The sequence below is a fragment of the Amphiprion ocellaris genome, chromosome 17 (assembly GCF_022539595.1).
Source record: "Amphiprion ocellaris isolate individual 3 ecotype Okinawa chromosome 17, ASM2253959v1, whole genome shotgun sequence".
In the NCBI taxonomy this organism is placed as follows: Eukaryota; Metazoa; Chordata; class Actinopteri; family Pomacentridae; genus Amphiprion; species Amphiprion ocellaris.
The window spans coordinates 782,605-803,721 of NC_072782.1; the positions used below are offsets into that span (position 1 = coordinate 782,605).

General features: G+C 40.2%; 1 protein-coding gene across 1 annotated transcript in view; it reads right to left on the minus strand.

The window, feature by feature from the left end:
* cntfr (ciliary neurotrophic factor receptor) overlaps window positions 1–21,117 on the minus strand; it is a 291,630-nt gene that overhangs the window by 172,208 nt on the left and 98,305 nt on the right. Inside the window, exon 3 of the mRNA XM_055019226.1 lies at window positions 1,960–2,041. Coding sequence (XP_054875201.1) covers window positions 1,960–2,041 — 82 coding nt within the window. The remainder of the gene's footprint in view (window positions 1–1,959; window positions 2,042–21,117) is intronic.

A 21,117-nucleotide genomic window follows, 5' to 3' on the forward strand; every position in this document is an offset into this window, starting at 1 on the left:
TTGTTCCTAAAGACAGAACTATGTGTTACTTATTCCTCCCTCTGTTCAGAACCATTATTCCCTGAAGCGCTGCCTTTTCACCTTTTCTCTCATTATTTTTCCTGCCCTCTCTGTCTTACTTTTGTTCCGCTTTTCCAAACACAAAAACTAAAATAGATGCAGAATGATCAGTAAAATATCTGGAAAGTATCTGGAAAATAGACACAGTTAAGTCACAGGGTTGAGAGAAGCATAAAAAGATTGATTATTATTTCAAATAAACAACTTGCATTAAGTTAAATAAGGGATATCAAATTGAAACCCATGACTTAGTCTCATCTTCTGCTCTTGTAATTCTTTTCATTTTCTCTCTGCTTTGTCCTGCTCTCTTCCCCATCATTCCCCATCTGTCTGTTTCTGTTTACTTTCAGTTTTCCTCCTCTATTTTCTTCATTACTTCCATCCACTTCTCCTTTTTGTCCCTCCTTCTCAGCTGCTTCCACATCCAACCCAGAGACAGCATTCCTCTCTGGGTTTGTGTGTCTGACTGAGCATTTGTGTGCGACCCTCGTGACATATTGATGTGCGTCACTGGGGACTTATTGACTTCCTCAGACTCTTTCTGCGGGTCAGCTGACTTAAACAGTCCGGCCTCATTGGCTAACAAGCCGAGGCCAGTCTTCACTAGAAGTCAAGTGACAAATCGACTCCCTCCAACCGTTAAACACACACACCATTTACACACACGCTTTAATTTATGGCCATGCATGTAGCGTGAACTTTCCGAAGAGCAGACGCAGCATTACGTCTTTTCAGAAACACAAATCATTTGAAACACGCTCATGATCATCAGTTGACCTGACTGGATCCTTTGTTGCACCAGGATTTGTTATGGAGGTAGCCCTGGCAATGTGGACAAAATATTAGCAGGAAAAGCAAACCTATTTACCCGGCTATTGTCAGGATGTTTGCAAGTGAGGAAAAGTGAATTTCTCACAGTTTACCGCTGCACCTTTGACCTCACGGAGAGCAACTTTTACTCTAGTTCACTCTGGAAAAAGTCACAGCTGACATCCAGAAACATTCACAACTAAACAGCGATTTAAAAAAAGCAGCAAATGCAAAATGAAAACAAGCCTAGTACGCATTGGTTGTGTCAGATGGAAAAACAGAGACTGTTCAACTGCAGTAGGACAGAATGCAAAAAAAGGCAGCATCAGTGGCACAAAACTGCAGGAAAAGTAGAAATAATGCAGAAAAGGAACAAATAAAATAACTTAACCCTCGTGTCGTCCTGCAGGTCAAAATTGACCCGTTTTAAAGTTTGAAAATGTGGGGAAAAAAATTCTTCACAGTGAAACTTCGGATGTCCACATTTTCAACATTTTTGTGAAATCTTTTTAACATTTTTTGGTAGAAAAAAATTTTTAAAAAATGTTTCTTAAGAACATTCACATAAAAATCAACTAAAATCCAGTGAGATTCACTGGATTTTAGTTGATTTTTATGTGAATATTCTTAAAGAAAATATTAGAAGTTTTGCTGATATATAAGGAATCACTTTAGATATTTTTAAGATTTTTTTGGAAGATTTTTACTCATTTTTTGAAAATATTTACAAGACTTTTCTTGCCAATTTTGGTGAATTTTTTTAAAAAAAATAAAACTTTCAAGGGAAACTTTTAAGGAATTATTGGAATTTTCTTCCTGAAGGTTTTGCAAATTTTCAGAAATTTGGGGAATTTTTTGCTGAATTTTTGGATTTTTTTCAGACAAGGAAACAATATTTTTGGTGCCTGTAAATGAGGACAACAGGAGGGTTAAATGTGGAGTAAAGTTAAGAAGAAGAGTAAAGAGCAGCAGAATAGATGAAGCTTAAACTCTATTTACTCTGTGAGAATGACGAGGACAGAGGAGGCCTCGGCTGAGAGGTGAAGTGTGTGGTGAAGGTAAAGAGTAGAAGGTAAAATGCGTACTCACCCAGCTGACTGCGTCTCTGAGCGTAGGCCACCACCACGGCGGCCAGAACCACGCAGCACAGCGATGTCACAAGGTTGGCCATCTGTAGACACACACACAGCACAGTCATCAGCGAGGAAGTGTGTCCGCCTGTCGTCCTGACTGACTGACAGACCCATAGACGCCTACAACAGCATGCAGGAGATGGACAGATAGCTGCTTCCTGTCTCCTCTCAGTTACAATCACTGGAGTGCTTCTTTTCTTTTTCTTGTTTCTTTCTTCACTTGTAAAACTGCTCTTATTTCTTCCCTTTACTTCCCTCACTGTAGCAATCCTTTTTCACAGTAAAACCTCCTTCTCTTTATGTGCATCTCCCTCTTTTGTTGTGTTCATCAGCTAATGGGTCCATCCTCTCTGGGATGGGCTCCGGCCAGCAGCTCTTAAAGGTATAGCACGCCATAAACAAACAGCCTTCACAGGAAACAACAAGAGTTCAGGGACACTCCTCGGCCTCGCCGCGGAATCAGACAAGGTTTAGAGCCTCGGTTTCAGGATGGAACCCCCTGAACCCTCAAAACCAAGAAAAGCAGAAAAGGCAGGTGTTGCTTTTATTAGTTTGTTTGTTTTTAACACTCGTGTCGTCCTGCGGGTCAAACTGACCCGTTTTAAAGTTTGAAAATGTGGAAAAATATATATTTTCACAGTGACACTTTTCAACATTTTTGGGAATTTTTTGAACATTTTTTGGTGGAAAAAAGAGAACATTCACAAAAAAAAATGAACCAAAATCCAGCGAATTTCGCTGGATTTTGGTAGATTTTTTTTGTGAATGTTCTTAAAGAAAATATTAGAAATTTTACTGATATACGTGGAATCAATTTAGATATTTTTAGGATTTTTTTGGAAGATTTTCACAAATTTTTTAAAAAATAGATACAAGAATTTTTTTGTCAAACTTGGGGGAATTTTCTTCCTGAAGATTTTGCAAATTTTCAGAAAACTTGGGGAATTTTTTTTGCTGAATTTTTGGATTTTTTTCAGACAAGGACACAATATTTTTTGGTGCCCATAAATGAAGACAACAGAAGGGTTAAATCTTCTAAATCAGAAATCATGTTATTTATCAGAGCTAAAAGCAGCACAAAAACAAGGAACTGTCAGATTTTCAACTTTCTAACAGTCCTGGAACTCCTCATCTGTGACGACTAGAAATCTGAACCAATAATTAACTTCTATTAAAATAATTTTATGCAATACGCTTCATTTAAAATCTGCAAAAAGCAAAACAACAACGACAATGTTTCCAGTAACTAGATTCTACAAGAAACAAACAAATAAACAACAACAAAAACGTTTGCACTCCTGACCACAACCAAGCAGCTCCTAGGGCTCTGATGGGAGCAGTAACTTAACAAAAACAGTGAAATATTTCTAAATATTATATAGAATATAACACCAATCCACAGCATACGTCCCCTCATAGGACTTCACACAGCAAGAGGCAGACCTTAAAAACAATAAACAGAGAACCAACCAATCCAAAGCTCCCTCTGCTGTAGTAAAATATCAATAATATGTGGAATCATAGGTTTTGTTTTAGTTTCTTTAACCTCTGAGGATCTGTTGGTACTTTGGAGAATGCTCTATATGTTTACTATTGTTATTATTAGGTTTTCCATTTCTTGGGTAACAAACAAATAATGAAAGTTTTATCTTTTTTATGATTCGTGGTGTTTTAATTATATGACCCTGCACTGAAGACAGTTTTGACTTCTCTATTTCTAGCCATGGTTGTGCTGTTTGGACTTTATGTTGTAGTGAAAAATGTGCACACAGTGAGTAAAAATGTGACTGGAGCTTTAAAAATAAATAAAAGCCCAGAAACCAGCAGGGAAATCAGAGGGTTAAACAATGTGTTCTGTTTGGGAGAGAAAAAGTTGGACATTTTGGGAAATGGACGTGAGGTTTTTTACTTTTCTGACACAAATTAAATGAAAAATTTACAGCTCTCTCTTGCCTGGGCTCCAAATGTGAAGCTAGAGCCAACAGGAAGCTAATTTAGCATCTAAAGTTCCCTCATGTTTGGTTCAGTTGCAGGTTTGGATTAAGTGGAACTAGAAAAATAAAGAAGAAGGCTGATGGTTATTTTTAAGGTAGCTGATCCTGTGAAAGAAACGGACCAGCGTGGGGTATTAAGGGGAGCTGCTGAAGGTTTTCTCTTGTGTTTTGATCCAGCCATGTGTGCAGCATCTCTGGCTCCAGGACATGTTCTGGATCCAGTCGCTGAGCACCAGTTTCTGCTGGTTCTGCTGCAGTTTCTGTCCGAGTCAAGCCTCAGAGTCACAACAGGAGAAGCCCCCGGGGGTCCTCAAACAAACCCAGATTTCCCTCAGAACGTTTACAGTGCTGTTTCTTTCTGTTCAGATTAAACATGAGGTGTGTGTTGATTAGTCCCGATAAAGGTCAGCTCAGGTACAGCAGCATGAAGTCAGGACGAGGACACTAGAGCTGGTGGAGGTCTGCCAACGACTTGCTCATTTTTGTCTGTATTTGGGTTTTACAGGGTTACAGCGATTATACATAAATAAAGTCTTTTCTACTTAATTTTTCTACATAATTTAAAAAGAAATGTGCAAATGTGACATATCTCAGGCCCAAAAATGCTGAGAAATGAAGTCCTAAATACGTCACATTTGCATGTTTCTTTTTAAAACTATGCCAAAATATTTGTCAAAGCAACCTTTTTATTTAAGTATAATCGACGTAACCCTGGAATGTTGTGTTTTTGCAACAGTGGATTTCCAGGGCTAAAACGTTTCCTCTCTCTGTATATATTCTCTCCTGCCTCTGGTTTTTCCTCTATCAGCTGCTCTGGGACAGACTGAGGTTGTCTAAAGGTCTGCTGCAGCTGAGATATGCTGTGAAGAAGGTTAAGAACAGAGTGAGTGCTCAAAAAGGAAGGAAAGTGAATTTCCTTGTTGAGACTCCAGCTGTTGCAAACTTCTGTCATATCCAATGACCTCCTTCTCTCAGTTTGGCTCTTTCCTCTCTTCTCTTTTGACATTTCACTGTCAGTCTTCCAGTTTATCTCGTATCATCGCCCTGGCTTGTTCCGTCTCTCTGTCACGGCCGAACACGAACAGCGCTGACACGTGTTTAAGCATCTCTCAGTAAAAGAGTAAAACTTATCTGCAGAGTGACGTTCGAGAAACACGGAAAAGCTTTTACAAGGCAGAGGAAAATGTCAAAAGGCAATGAAACAGTGAATGACATTAAACGCACCGGGGAATGTTTTCATGAATGACCTGACGAGCGTTTGGAAAGAAAAGCTTTTATGTTCCAACTGATTATCAGCAGAAAAACAAAGAGATGTTTTCTTAAATTGCAAAGTAATTATGTTTAAAAAGGAAATGAAAAAATGTCAGTCTCTACAGAAAAAGATTCATTAAACATGTGAGGGCATTTTCAAACAGAAATTGAAGGGTTTCTTTATTTTCTGTCAAAGCAATGAGGGCAAGGTTATTCTCATCATGGAAAGCATTCAGATAATGGCACAGAAGAGGCTTCCTGCAATGCACGTTTTCTCTGAATTCTAAAAAGAATCAGTCAGAATGATGTTTTTAATCCACAAAACGTGTGGAACAGAACAAAATGTCTCAACTAAAACCAGCATGCATTAAAAAAATAAACAAAAAAATACAAATAAATCTGCTTTTCTGTCCAGCAGGAGGAACATGTTGGACAATATCTGGCTGTAATTCCACTTAAGTGCTATTTAGTGTAATTTTCTGATGGTGATCTTTTATATACATTCTTATGTATATGTTAGGAGGAGAATTATTTTAGTTTCTGGGCATTTTGAACCACTTTGGGATAATTTTCACAGCAATAAACATTCCTATACCTCTATGAAAACGGCACGAGTATGACAAGAAGTCAGTGCAACTCAAAACACATCTTTAGTGCAGAACTTAAAGCATCATAACATTTAAAAACAAGATTAAAATGTGAATTTCTTGTATTATTTATGTTACAAAAAGTGAAAAAGCCTAGAATCATGTTACCAAGTCAGGAAAAATAAGCGATAACTGTTAGGAAGCACTGCATGGAAGCCTTTTCTGTATAAAAGTGGACATAAATCACATCATTTTGTTTTTCTGGTTATTTCATTTTACAGTTCAAGTGGCTACAGACAGAATTGCCCTTCATCATCTTCTTAAAGTTCTTTTTTTTGCCCGATTAAAACAAGCAGCCCATTAAAACACAGGAAAAAGCCGTTACCTGTCAGAATCTGTCCACAGCTGGAAGCCAAAGAGGAGGCCTGCCTCTAAAGCAGCGCCTTCATAGGTCAGGTGAGGAGGTGGGGTTTGTAATCTGATTGGATAACAGGTGTGTGATGGAAATCAGAGTAATTAAGGTGAGTGAAGAAGGAAGCATGAATGTGTTGTTTATTCTGAGTGTCCAGTGTTGAAGTCTGACTGTGTGTCTATGAGCTGAAGTGTTGCTGTTGGAGGAATCTTTAGAAATCAGGAGAACTTGGTCACCTCCTTTCTAGAGCTCTGATGTGATTGGACAGTTTGAACTGGAAAGACAGGCCCCTGGACCTATATAATCTGCCCTTTCAGACAGGGGAAATGGAACATTACTGGGTGATGTTCTGGTATTCAGGCATGGGTGTAAAGATAAACTCCTGACAGTGCTGGAGAGAGCTCCATGTTTTATGTGTCATCACACAAAACTACACAACTGATGCAAATGCAGGATGATGAGGACGGTTGAAATGTGACGAAATGCCTAACTGCAGCTGATAAACTGTCATTCTGTGGAAGCTGAAGAGATTTAGGCCTACGTAGTGTGATCTACACAGACCCTGACCTGGACTGATCCACTCTTCATGCTTTCATAAAGTTCCAAACACTCACAGCTTCCTTTCCCTGGAGCTCCACATGTGGACCAAACTGCTGCAGAAGGACTAATTCTGAACAACTGGAGGAAGGAACAAACTTTGGCTCATCTCATCGGTGAGTACCGTTAATCTTTAGCGTCTTTAGTTTTATCTTTATGGACATTTCATTTAATAAACTAATGGATTTAAAACTATGGAGTAAAGTGAGTGAAAAGGTGTGCTGTGTTCTGGGTATTAAGCCTCTCTGTGATGTTTCTGGATAAATATCGGGGCTGAAATGTGGAAAACTGCTTCCCTTAATCACTTGATTGCTGATTAACAGAACGGTGTCTGAAAGGGGCTTAAGATTGAACTGGCAGAGGAAGTGAATGCTGGTCGCAGCTGGAGCATTAGTGGTTTCCAGTTAAGCCAAAGAGTGCAAAATGTTTGTTTTTTTTACAGAATGTGGCGAATTTTTAAATGAGATGTGGAATGAAGTGATTTTGTTGAAGTATCACAATTTCAAGTTTGGATTTTTGTGGTTTTCCTGATAGAATCTCACAGATGAGGAATTCAAGGACTGTTGGAAATCCAGGGATTTTTCTGTTGCAGCTTCTGAATCTGATAAATTGTGGAGTTAAAGTTGTCTTAGCTGTGTTAATGTTCCTGACTGGTTGTATGGGGGCCTACAGAGCTACCATGAGCAGTAAAAAGGAAGGAAATGTTCTGCATGCATTTATTTTATCTTCCTGTTTGTTGCTGTTTAGCCAAAACGTTTCTGATCCTCCTGTTGAATGCCGCCGTGCACTTCCATTCCTGCCGTTTTTGTGTCCATGCACCTGTGACAGATAGAAATAGTTTGCATGGCCAGATTGGGAGAGTGTGCGTTTTGCGTGCGCACGTGCTTGTGTCTATTTATATGTGTGAGTGATTGGCAGCTCATATGTATTTCATCTGAGCAGATACTGAGGAGAGTGACAGGGGGTGAAATTAAAATTGCATCCCTTGTCAGAGCATCACAATCCCCATTTCTGCTCTTCATTTTCTAAGTGCTGCTTTGTGTGTGTGTGTGTGTTTAAAACTGTGGGGGTATTTAACTCGTCTATCAGAAAACAATATAGTTTTGAAATGTGACAGCTTCAGATGGCTCCCATAATGACGGCCCGCGGGCGGTTAGCGCTGCAATCACACAAACTCAACACAAACCCTCCTGCCTCCGACCCTCCGTTCCTCCCCTGACCCTCCGTTTATTCCCCGCTCTGTCTTTCCTTATTCCATATTTATTTATTCATTTCTTATTGGAGGGGAAAGGGCTGAATAGGCGTGATTCTTTCAGCTGCTTAATTAAAATATATAATTCATCTGCGTCAAATGATTTTGCCTCTGCGTCTTTGTGGAGTCCGATTTGGGAACATTTGCATTTAAATTGGAAAGCCAGGAGGGAAATACACCAGGCGGGCCGCGGTAGTGAGTCTGTGAAGATAGAAGCATCCTTCTATTAAAGAAATGCACATACATACTCTGCTTTTTTTCTTTCTTTGGTCCAAAAATGTCCCAAATCAAACTCCAGTGGTTGGTCAGGAGGCTCAACGAGGCTTCATGTAATGAAAATCATCCCCTTCTAATAAGAAAAAATGTCCTCAAATGGCCAAAAACGTGATCAGTGAGTTCAGTGACCTCTTCATGCTCATTAATTATAATCCACATTTCACTAAACCACTGGTTGACTGAAGAGCAGACAGAGTCTCTGTTTCTTTCTCTCAAAACAAAAGAGCTAAATTCCTCCCTGTCAGCAGGCTGTCAGAAACACAACGCTTTATTACGAATGTGTCTGCAACGAAAATAAAAAGAAGCGTTCCTCTGGGTAATAAATGAGCTCTGTGATTTATAGCAACAGGACAAAGTTCCAGCCCTCAGGAACATCAACCGCAGCTATCAGATGTTCAGGAGAAGCTAACAGAACATGCTGTCGTCCAGAAAGAGTTCTGTGTCGCTGTAAGATTTCCATCATGTGGGAAAAATTCTGTTAACATAAAACCTAAACAAATGCTTTCACTTCTAAAGGTTACAGAGCCTTTATCTTGCCTGCTAATTGCTAACGGGCGGGTAGGGAATGGAGATTTATGGCTCAAACCGGCAGTTAAAGAGTATATGAAGCTGAGACAGTGGTGCTTCATCCAGCTGGGACAGAACTGGAGGTTGGTTGTTTTCTAGGATGCTGCAGCAGCACAGAGCATGTTAGTCTGTAAAATCACACCCTGCTTTATATACTGACTCACTGCAACACAGCTCACCATCTGGAGGAACAGAAAGAGGGAAACCGCATCGTACAGCAGCCAGGGAGAGGACAAGAACAGAAAGACACGAAACACCATTCTTAGTAGAGGGGTGTCAAACAAGCGGTCCTCCAGAGGGTCCAATCCAGGCCTCCAGAGGGTCCGATCCGGCCCTCAAAGTGTAAAAATTCCAGAGAAGACATTAACTGCAGATTGTAAATTAGTAAAACTATAAGTTTAAAGTCATTTCTAGACCATGACAAGTTGTTTGGATCAGAAAGTAAATTACTAGATTGTTCATTGTTCTTTTGTCGTTTTGTGTCTTGATTTTGTCATATTTTGACTTGTTTTTGTTTTTTTGTCAGTTTTTTTTGTTGCTTTCTAACTTTTGTGTCGTTTCTTGTCTCTTTTTTTGTTTTGTTTCGTGTCATTTGTCTCATTTTTTGTCGTTTTGTGTCTCGTTTTTGTTTTGTGTCTCATTTTGGTAATACTTTGTCTATTTTTTGTCGTTTTGTTTCTCGCTTGTCATTTTTTTGTATTGTGGTATATTTTGTTTTGTGTCTTCAGTCTCATTTTTGGTCATTTTTGTGTCTCAATTTTGTAATATTTTGTCCTGTTTTTTATGTTTATTGTCATGTTTTTTGTCTGACTTTTGTCACTTTATGTTTTGTTTTTGTCAGTTTGTGTTTCCTTTTCGTCTCGCTTGCGCTTTTTTGTCTTTTTGTTTTGTTTTTTTGTTTTTTGTCTAATTTTTGTTGTTTCAATTCATTTGTTGTTCTTTTTTTGCCTCACTTGTGTCATTTGTCCCTTTTTTGTTGCTTTGTGTCTCGTTTTTGTTTTCTGCCTTTTGTTTTGTCTGGCTTTTGTCACTTTGATCATAGTTGTAATGTGTAAATGGTAAACTGAGGCTTACTTTTCTCAAGAAATTTCAGGTTATTCATGATGTTTTGCAAAAAGATCATTCATTAAGTGTGAACATGTACTTTTTTGCACTAAAATAAAGGGGGAAATTAGGAGTTGTGGTTATTTATAGGTTATTCTGCTGTGATTCTACTAATGCAACCCACTGGAGATCAAAGTGGGCTGCATGTGGAACCTGAAATAAGATGAGTTTGACTCCCCTGGATTAGAGCTGGAACACAAGGCCTCCTGGAGGAATAGTCCTTTAAAAGTTTTTAAACAGAGTCATGCTAAATGACGGAGACTCTCCAAGGAAACTTTCCCAGGACAAGGAGAAAAAGGATGAATATCTCCAGCTACTTTTCAGGGAAAATATTCTAATTTGATCGTCATGTGAAGTAAAAACCTTGAACCTCTGAGGTGAGGCGTCCGATCCAGGAGGTAACTCTTCAAAGGGATCCTGGACCCCTGCTCTCTGCACCACTTAATAGACTCACTAAAGGACTTATTCCTGATGCATTTGCCCTACCTGAGGGCAACGGTACAGAAGCAAGATGATGCAGATAAGTAGTTCTGTCAGCAGATTCTTTTTTGTTTTCAGAGTTTCACTTCACATTGAAAAGTGGATCCTTGCTGTTCATGACTTGAATAAAATGTGTGAATATATGAAAAATATTACACTTTTGAGAATATTTGACTCGTGTTGTCAATCTAAAGCCCTTCAAAAGTTGATAGAGGTGGGACAGGATGGTTAGGAAGGAAGCCATGGCTTGAATAAAAACACAAAATAGTCCTACTTCCTCCATAAATATACCGGCGCTCAAAAGACAACGCGTGGTGATAAATTAAATCTGTTGTTGTAGTAACTAAAAAAACACGAGCTCAAATTTTACCAAAAAACCACACAGATTCAGTTTTTCTGTGGTTTTAATCCGTTATAACAGACTGACAGGTGTTTATCCGTGCACGTTTCTACCGTTAATTAGCTCAGATGTTAATGAGTTTGCTGTGCCTGTGACCCTGATGGCGATAAAAACAGGAAAAAAATGGATTTACGGCCCCTCATCCATCAATAACTGTCCACACATTTACACAGGAACACATAATCACACCTAACGGTAACCTTTAATGTCACGCTCCCTGTCCAGGAACGCTACTTCCTCATTCCCATAATGCCTTGCTTTGCTCGCCAACATTAATTCGCTCATCAATCATGCTGCTGCTGCAGATTATCTACAGGGTGGGGGGAGAGAGAGAGTGGATAGATGGGTGGGGGTCTGGCCTGAGAGTGGCTGCTGGCATTTTGGTACAGTGCACACACGCGCACATGCACGTGCACACACATGCACACGCACAGCTGGCATTTGGTGCAGAGTGTTGATAGGCGGATTGCTGTGACCTTTTTCAGTCGTTCTGGATATAATTGCTCGCTAAAGACAACGTCAATCGTGTCTCAAGAGTAGCAGGCATGTCAAACTCAGATGACAGTGTCTACAAAAAAGCACTAAAAAACAGCAAAAACAAGACAAAATATTGCAAAAATGAGACACAAAATGACAAAAATGAGACAAACTACATGAAACAAAAAAAAGAGACAAAATTGCTAAAAAAAATTACAATAACAAAAATGGACAAAAACAAGACAAAAAATTACACAAACGAGACAAAAAAATGACAAAAAACAAAATGCTACAAAATAGACAAATATAAGTGACACAAAGAAATACAAAATGACAAAAATGATGCACAAATCAACAAATAAAGCAAAACACAAAATGATAAAAAATCTGACAAAAAAAAGCGAGACAAAAAGGAAACACAAAACGACAAAACAAACAACAAAAACAAGACAAAATAGTACAAAAATGAGACACAAAAGAACAATGAGCAATCAATTATTTTACTTTAGGATCAAAACAAATTTGTTCTAAATTTATAGTTTCACTAATTTCCAATCTGCAGTTAATGTCTTCTCTGTAATTTTTACACTTTGAGGTCCGGATTGGACCCTATGGAGGACCACTTTTGGCCCACGGGCCTCATGCCAGACACTGCTGCCCTATAGAGGTAGCAGGGGTGGAGGCTGTAAACACACACAGACACGCACACATGTAAAGCTGTCGTAGCTACAGGATGACGGCGTTGGGCTCGGAGTGATAAATTTAGCCGTTGATTACATGTGACTGCTCCGGAGATCTGGAGGACTGAACACGTATGTATCGCGTGTCCCATAGAGCTGCCTGGAGGCTCCACGTCACGGAGCTGACATGTGTTGGTGTTTGTTGCCACAACTGTGCACCTAACGGGGCAGCGGCATGAGCTCATCCTGCTGCTCTGACTGGTGTTGAAGCCTGATATTACTGACTGGTAAAGTTCTGAGTCTCATCATGTCTGGTAACGGGTCTGAGATGTTCCTGTACGACTGCTTATCATGTGTGGGGTTTTTGTGTTTGCGCTGGAGCACAACTCCGAGTGTTTTTGTCTCCACCCGGCCATCTGGACCTCCTTGTGTGCATAGAAGCAGATTTAGATGGTTGGAAAGCTGTGGAAAAACACACAGTTACCTCCAGCCCTCTCACCTCTGAACTCTATAAGTTTATCAAAGCTAAGAAAACACAGCGGTGTGTGTCTACGGCGGTGGACGAGCGCGTGCACGTCGGCATTCTAAAGTCCTAGAAGGCTTTGAATGATGGGTGTAGACTCCCCTTTGTGAACAGGGAGCCTCCAGGAGCTGCAGTGTGTGTGTGTGTGTGTGTGTGCGTGCGTGCGTGCGTGCGTGTGAAGCAGAGTGTGATGTACAGGCTGTGATGTTCTGAACAGAGGTGTTTTTACAGAGTTAATCAGAACCAGAGCTGAGGCCTTGCCCACAGTGGGTGAAACACACACACACACACACACACACACACACACACACACACACACACACACACACACACACACACACTGCCCTACCTTCTCAACATTCAGTCCCACTGACTTGCAGTTAATTGCATCACTTTCTGTGTGATCCGTGGAGTATATCAGTAAACAAAGTGTACGTTTCTACAAGGTGGAACTCCTGTTTTTTCTGCCTGTTTGTGTCCAATCTACAAGTAAATGCGATCAGACGTGCAATTATCATCGTTTTAATCACCATTTTATCTCTTGATTTCCCCGAATCGTCTTCAAAAAACAGAAGAATAAAGTGTTTGTGTTCAAATTAAAGCAGATTAAACAGATATGGAGTAAAGTGATTATCAGGTTCCTTTCAGATGTGACCCAGATCTTCTGCAGAAGTTTCCGACAGTTCAGACTGATGGTGAGAGGGAGAATGTTCTATAGCTGCTCAGCTGTCTCCTGGGAAATAAGTATTCTTCACTAGAATAAAGCAAAACTAGACAACTGACTGACTGGCAATCTCAAAGAAAACATGTTCATTCAATAACTTCCAATACTTTTTTAAGAATTCCAGGAGATTTCTTTAGAAAACAGCTCACAAAACAGGTTCCTATAGCACAGGTTCCACATTCAGCCCAGTCTGATCTCCAGTGACCAGTAAAATCACAGCATAATAACCTATAAATAACTACAACTCCTAATGTTTCCTTTGTTTTAGTGCAAAAAAAGTACGTTCTGAAAATGTTCACATTTAAGGAATTATCTTTTTACTAAACATCATGAACAAACTGAAATTTCTGAAGGAAAATAAATTCAGTTTCAGCAGCATTCAGCCTCAGTTTATCATTTCCACATTACAACTTCCAGATCACAGAGTGTCTACAAAGGAACACAACATTTAGTCACAGCTATCTGGAACTGAACCACAGAGGATTTTACTTTATGATCAAAATGACAAGAGTCAGACAAAAAAAGAAAAAAAAAAACAACAACACAAAAAGCAACAAAACAAGACAAAATATTTCAAAATGAGACACAAAAAGACAAAAGCAAGAAACAAAATGACAAAAATTTGAGACAAACGACATGAAACAAAACTAATTTGACAAAAAAGTTAAAAAGTGACAAAAAATGGACAAACAACAAAAATTGGACAAAAATGACAAAAGCGAGAAACACAAACAACAAAAATATAAACTAACAATACAAGTGAGACAACAAAACACAAAACAACCCTTGGACCCTCTGGAGGACCACTTTTGGCCCACGGGCCGCATGCTGGTCAACCCCTATAGAAGATATAGAGATCATTCTACTTGCAGCTATAATGTGAAGCTTATAATTAAATACTGTGTGTTTAAAGAGTGAATAATTAGGGACTTAACTGCAGTGTTCACGCTGCTGTGTGTTTACAATTACACTAATTAATTTATGTTCTCATATGCCAGTAAATGCATTGAATGTTAATATTTTCATCTGTTTTTAATTTATATAATTGTTCTTATTGTGCTATTTTCTCCCCATGGATCCTGTTCCTTTAGTAGCAACTAATCCACACAGATAAATAAACCAGGTTACTAAATCACTGTCACAACAAAGAGACGTCTTTTCTGTCTTATAATCCAGTCACTGCTGCAGAAACAGAAGAGTTTTCTGAGGAGCAGAGTAATGAGTTCCACACCAGCCAGATCCAGGCATTCCTTCTGGCCAGCATGATGAAGGGTTTTCCTCTTCCAAAACCAGCTCATGTTATATCAGGAATAATTGCCTATTCCGCTGACCGGAGCGCAGGTCAGCCGCTGTCGGACATTTCTGCCTTCCATAATGAAAAGAAAAGAAATGCAAAGTATTCAACACGTCCCATCAGGATCCAGTAAGGACCTGGCTCTCACCCAATCAGGTTCAGTGTTAGTCTGGGGAAGTGGTTGTGCACAAATGTAGCGCAAAGATACCACAATGTTGGAGTCTCAGGGGTTAAATCTGCTGCCATAAATGAGATTTTACATTTAGATGCTGTGCAGGAGTGTTCTGAATGCAAACTACCACATACACACCATTTGTGTAGCTCTAATATGTCCTTATAGGCGGCCTTGGGTTATGTTTTCTGCAAAATAGCTCATTAATGCGGTGGTTTCTAGTTGGCCATGCTATACTTTCTCCAACTTTTGCAGGTGGTGAAGGGTTGTAAAGTTACATGGACAGAAAAATAAAATAAACTGGAAGAAATAAGAAGGCATGCCTCCAGGAAGGTAGAAAATCTGGCAAAAATGTATGCCAGAACATCAAAATGGTAATCAATAATGCAAATATTTCTGAAATTCAGCTATTTTATTCAAATAAACTAGCTCCCGATGTGATTTTTTAAATTATTGAGTCCATACCTTTGCCACACCTTCATCCAGATGTGCAGTATTTTCTTAAAGACATGCAGGAATTCACCAGGACTGCTGGGGACGGTCACCTCAGGATACGCTGCTAAAACTTTTAGACTCATCTGAGAATCTCTCCCGTTGTTTGCCTTAAATATATTATCATCTTTTCACAATGTAATGTGTTTTGTCCCGCAGACTGGAAGTTATTGATCTTGCAGATAGAAGCTGTTGTTGTGGATAAGACCTTAATCTGAGCAGAAAATGAGACCGAGATGGAGATTGTGATGGGAGGAAGGACAGAAGCAAAAGTGAAAAAGAGTTGCACAAAGAAACTGAAGAGAGAGGATGAGTTTTCTGATTTCTCTCAGCAGTACGTGTGATTCTGAGGATGCAAGCCGGACTGTTTCATCACGTGATGGAAAACTGCGAGTTTACTCAACCTGTTTGCCGAGCCTCCTTAGTAAACACGGCCGATACAGTACTGGCACTTACACACAGTCCAACACACAACCGTGCACACATTCAGTGCACAAACACGATCTGTCCGACCGTCCGCCGCTCGTTACCACAGGAGGCTATTTGTAAAGTGGATTCCTCCGGCCTTGGTGGAGGTCTGGCCTTCAGAGACGGGTGGAACACACACAGCTTCCACGTTAGGGAGAACGCAACACAAGCGGCGGGCAAAAATGCATACAAATACGCTGTAACCTTGAGCACACTCACGCCGTACACGCTGCACACACACACCAACCAGCAGCCGGTACACTGGGTGGCCAACAACCTCCAAACCAGATAAACACTCTGACTATACTGGAGCATTCACTGGAAGTACAGTTAAGAGTCTGTTGCTGCTCTCTGAGCAAAGAAAACACAACCGAAATAGACGTCTGTCTGTCTGTCTGTCTGTCTGTCTGTCTGTCTGTCTGTCTGTCTGTCTGTCTGTCTGTCTGTCTGTCTGTCTGTCTGTCTGTCTGTCTGTCTGTCTGTCTGTCTGTCTGTCTGTCTGTCTGAGATGCATCCTAAATAATATTGTTTGTTTACATTCTGTGCTTCTTATTTTTAATCCCTCTGTAGATGTTTCAAATAGAACTATCAGCTTTATTTATGATGATTTGCTGCTAAGAGCTCCCAAAGTTCACTACAAGTAAGATATTAGCCAGGAAATGAAGCTAGAGAGACTTGTAGTTGATGTTCTTAACTAACCCTCGTGTCGTCCTGCGACTCAAATTCACCCGTTTTAAAGTTTTAAAATGTAAGAAAAAAATATATTTTCACAGTGAAAACTTCCACATTTTCAACATTCTTGGGGACATTTTTGAACATTTTTTGGTGGGGAAAAAAAAGAAATGTTAAAAAAAATGTTTCTTTAAGAACATTCAGAAAAAAATCGACCAAAATCCAGCAAGAATCGCTGGATTTTGGTTGATTTTTATGTGAATGTTCTTAAAGAAAATATCAGAAGTTTTACTATAATATATGGAATCATTTTAGATATTTTTAGGATTTTTTTGCAAGATTTTTATTCATTTTTTGAAAATATTTACAATTTTTATTTTTTTTTAATTTTTTAAATTTCTATTTCTTGCCAAATTTGGGGATTTTTTTAAAAAATAAAATAAAATGTTAAGGGAAACTTCTAAGGAATTTTTAGAATTTTCTTCCTGAAGATTTTGCAAAATTTTATAAATTTGGGGACATTTTTTTTGCTGAATTCTTGGATTTTTTTTCAGAGAAAGGCACAATATTTTTTGCTGTCCGTAAATGAAGACAAAAGGCGGGTTAACACAATGCTGGGAATTAACAAATGTGAAATAAATATGAGAGATAAACCATAACGGATCATCAAAGTCATATAAAAGTGGAACATAAAAAGTAAAACCTGAACCTGCTGAGCTCTCAGGACTTCATCTCACATCACAGTCGCCCCATGAAGAGTCATCCAGCGCTGAACACCACAGTTCTGGAGCTCATCCAGTGCTGAACACCACAGTTCTGGAGCTCATCTAGTGCTGAACACCACAGTTCTGGAGCTCATCCAGCGCTGAACACCACAGTTCTGGAGCTCATCCAGCGCTGAACACCACAGTTCTGGAGCTCATCCAGCGCTGAACACCACAGTTCTGGAGCTCATCCAGCGCTGAACACCACAGTTCTGGAGCTCATCCAGTGCTGAACAGCACAGTTCTGGAGCTCATCTAGCGCTGAACACCACAGTTCTGGAGCTCATCCAGCGCTGAACACCACAGTTCTGGAGCTCATCCAGCGCTGAACACCACAGTTCTGGAGCTCATCCAGCGCTGAACACCACAGTTCTGGAGCTCATCTAGCGCTGAACACCACAGTTCTGGAGCTCATCCAGTGCTGAACACCACAGTTCTGGAGCTCATCTAGTGCTGAACACCACAGTTTTGGAGCTCAATTAGTGCTGAACACCACAGTTCTGGAGCTCATCCAGCGCTGAACACCACAGTTCTGGAGCTCATCCAGCGCTGAACACCACAGTTCTGGAGCTCATCCAGCGCTGAACACCACAGTTCTGGAGCTCATCTAGTGCTGAACACCACAGTTTTGGAGCTCAATTAGTGCTGAACACCACAGTTTTGGAGCTCAATTAGTGCTGAACACCACAGTTTTGGAGCTCAATTAGTGCTGAACACCACAGTTCTGGAGCTCATCCAGCGCTGAACACCACAGTTCTGGAGCTCATCCAGTGCTGAACACCACAGTTCTGGAGCTCATCTAGTGCTGAACACCACAGTTTTGGAGCTCAATTAGTGCTGAACACCACAGTTCTGGAGCTCATCCAGCGCTGAACACCACAGTTCTGGAGCTCATCCAGCGCTGAACACCACAGTTCTGGAGCTCATCCAGCGCTGAACACCACAGTTCTGGAGCTCATCCAGCGCTGAACACCACAGTTCTGGAGGTCATCCAGCGCTGAACACCACAGTTCTGGAGCTCATCCAGCGCTGAACACCACAGTTCTGGAGCTCATCCAGCGCTGAACACCACAGTTCTGGAGCTCATCCAGCGCTGAACACCACAGTTCTGGAGCTCATCCAGCGCTGAACACCACAGTTCTGGAGCTCATCTAGCGCTGAACACCACAGTTCTGGAGCTCATCCAGCGCTGAACACCACAGTTCTGGAGCTCATCCAGTGCTGAACACCACAGTTCTGGAGCTCATCTAGTGCTGAACACCACAGTTTTGGAGCTCAATTAGTGCTGAACACCACAGTTCTGGAGCTCATCCAGCGCTGAACACCACAGTTCTGGAGCTCATCCAGTGCTGAACACCACAGTTCTGGAGCTCATCTAGTGCTGAACACCACAGTTTTGGAGCTCAATTAGTGCTGAACACCACAGTTCTGGAGCTCATCCAGCGCTGAACACCACAGTTCTGGAGCTCATCCAGCGCTGAACACCACAGTTCTGGAGCTCATCCAGCGCTGAACACCACAGTTCTGGAGGTCATCTAGCACTGAACACCACAGTTCTGGAGCTCATCCAGCGCTGAACACCACAGTTCTGGAGCTCATCCAGCGCTGAACACCACAGTTCTGGAGGTCATCTAGTGCTGAACACCACAGTTCTGGAGGTCTACACTTAGTCACTGCTGACTTTACAATGATGTCATTATCTAAGCTCAGCCTGAGTGGAGATGTGTGTAGATGTGTGTGTGTGTAGATGTTTGTAGATGTGTGTGTGTGTAGATGTTTGTAGATGTGTGTAGATGTGTGTGTGTGTAGATATGTGTGTGTGTAGATGTGTGTAGATGTGTGTGTATGTAGATGTTTGTAGATGTGTGTGTGTGTAGATGTTTGTAGATGTGTGTGTGTGTGTAGATGTGTGTGTGTGTGTGTAGATGTGTGTGTGTGTGTGTGTGTAGATGTTTCTAGATGTGTGCGTGTGTGTAGATGTGTGTGTGTGTGTGTAGATGTGTGTGTGTGTAGATGTTTCTAGATGTGTGCGTGTGTGTAGATATGTGTGTAGCAGGACAGACTCATTCATTATCTCAGTCAGCTTTCTGTCCACCCTATAGGCTCACATCCTGTCAGCCATTCTCTCCCTCTGTCCGTCCCGGTGAAGCTATAATTCAACATTTTAACCGGAGCTGTCCGTCTCTTTCGCTTGCTTCTTTCATCTCTTCTTCTTCTCATTCCACCTGCTTCTTCCTGCTTCACCTTCTCCGTTCACCTCTACGACTCATTCCTTCTCCTCCCTCCCTCTCTCTCTGCTCCCTCGTCCTCCAGTAAATGCTGACGGCAGCGTTTTGTATTTCCACACGGCAGAGAACCGTCCCCGAGGAATCGCCATGACGATGATACGCCAATGAGTAAGCAGGGACGATGACAACCCCTGAATGTAAATCTGTTTTAGTGCAACAACGCAACAGTTCCAGAGAGCCAAAACAAAGCCGAAGGTTGGCCACAAGCCTCACCAAGAACTATTTAGAAATAAATTACACTGATGAGGAAAAAAGCAATTTTCCAAAAAATGAGCTTGTGTAAATAGAAATTGCACAACGTGGGTGGAGAACAGTAATGAGTGACTCCTGTTGCTATGGCAAACTACGCTAAAATTCCAGCAGCTGTGGTCGTCAGAGTGTTATCGTAAAATTGTGGTAAAACGTTTTCTGCATTTATGGTAAAGAAACATATTGATATTATTGATTTTAAGGTTAAAAATGTGCTTCATTCCATATTTTACTGTAAAAAAAGAAGCTTTAACTTTTAAAAATGTGAAAATTTACATAAGTAGTACAGCATTTTCAATTAATATATATTTTTTTTTTGTACATAAGCTGCTGTAACAATGTAAATTTCCCCTGGAGTGGGGAGAAATAAAGAACTTTATCTTATCTTATCTTAATAGCACATTTAGTGTATTTAACATTAAATATGCTTATTCTAGCAAAAATTGCAGTTAAAGTTGTCATAAATATTAAAGCATATGTCCGTTATTAACACAAAAGTAACAAACTGTATTTTTAAATGTAATAAATGCAGAAATGTTAGTTGTTATAAATATTGCAGCATGTTTCCATTATCAGTACAACAATATGTACATTTAACTGGGAAAACCTGCATTCTTTTCGAGAATTAAACGCAAAAATTACAGTACTGTTCTACATATTAAGGCATTTTTCCACTAAAAACTGTGCAGGAGTCGGGAAATGTATTTTTTCAAGAGAAAAAAAAATCTAAAAAAACACATATTTCTCCAGATTAACCTGTTTATAGTGATTCAGTGTTAAATAAACGGCATCAAACTGTTTTAGAGTTACAGATTTTAACTGTCATGGTTTGACAGTTTTCCACCGTAAAATGTACAAACATTTTTTACAGTGTAGTTCTAAGAAGCCCTTGCGCAAAGCGTTGAACCTTCATCAGTCAGAGAAACAGAAAGCTGTGTTCACTATGAGGCTACAGGTTGTTAATATGCACGAATCCAAGCGCCACTGAAAGAAACATCCAGTCAATATTACCTGAATAAATAAAGGTTAAAATATATGCTTTAATTTCCTTTCGGCCTGTAGTGGTTTCTGGGTGATCATCAAAGCTCTTATTCTATTGTTGGTACTGGCTCTAACCCATCATTATAAGGAGGAAGAAATGCATTTATTTATCGTGACGGCGAACTAAGAGGCCGGGTGATTTTGAAAAAGTGGATATTTTCACTCATGCAAAGAGTGGATGCTAGAATGAAATGAGTGAATCTCAAAGCCCAGTTTGATCTCCAGTGTTCCAGACCAGTAAAACCACAGCATAATAACCTATAAATAATGGTTCCTTTGTTTTAGTGCAGAAATGTTCATTCTGAAAATGTTCACATTTAACAAATTATCTTTTTACAAAACATCATGAA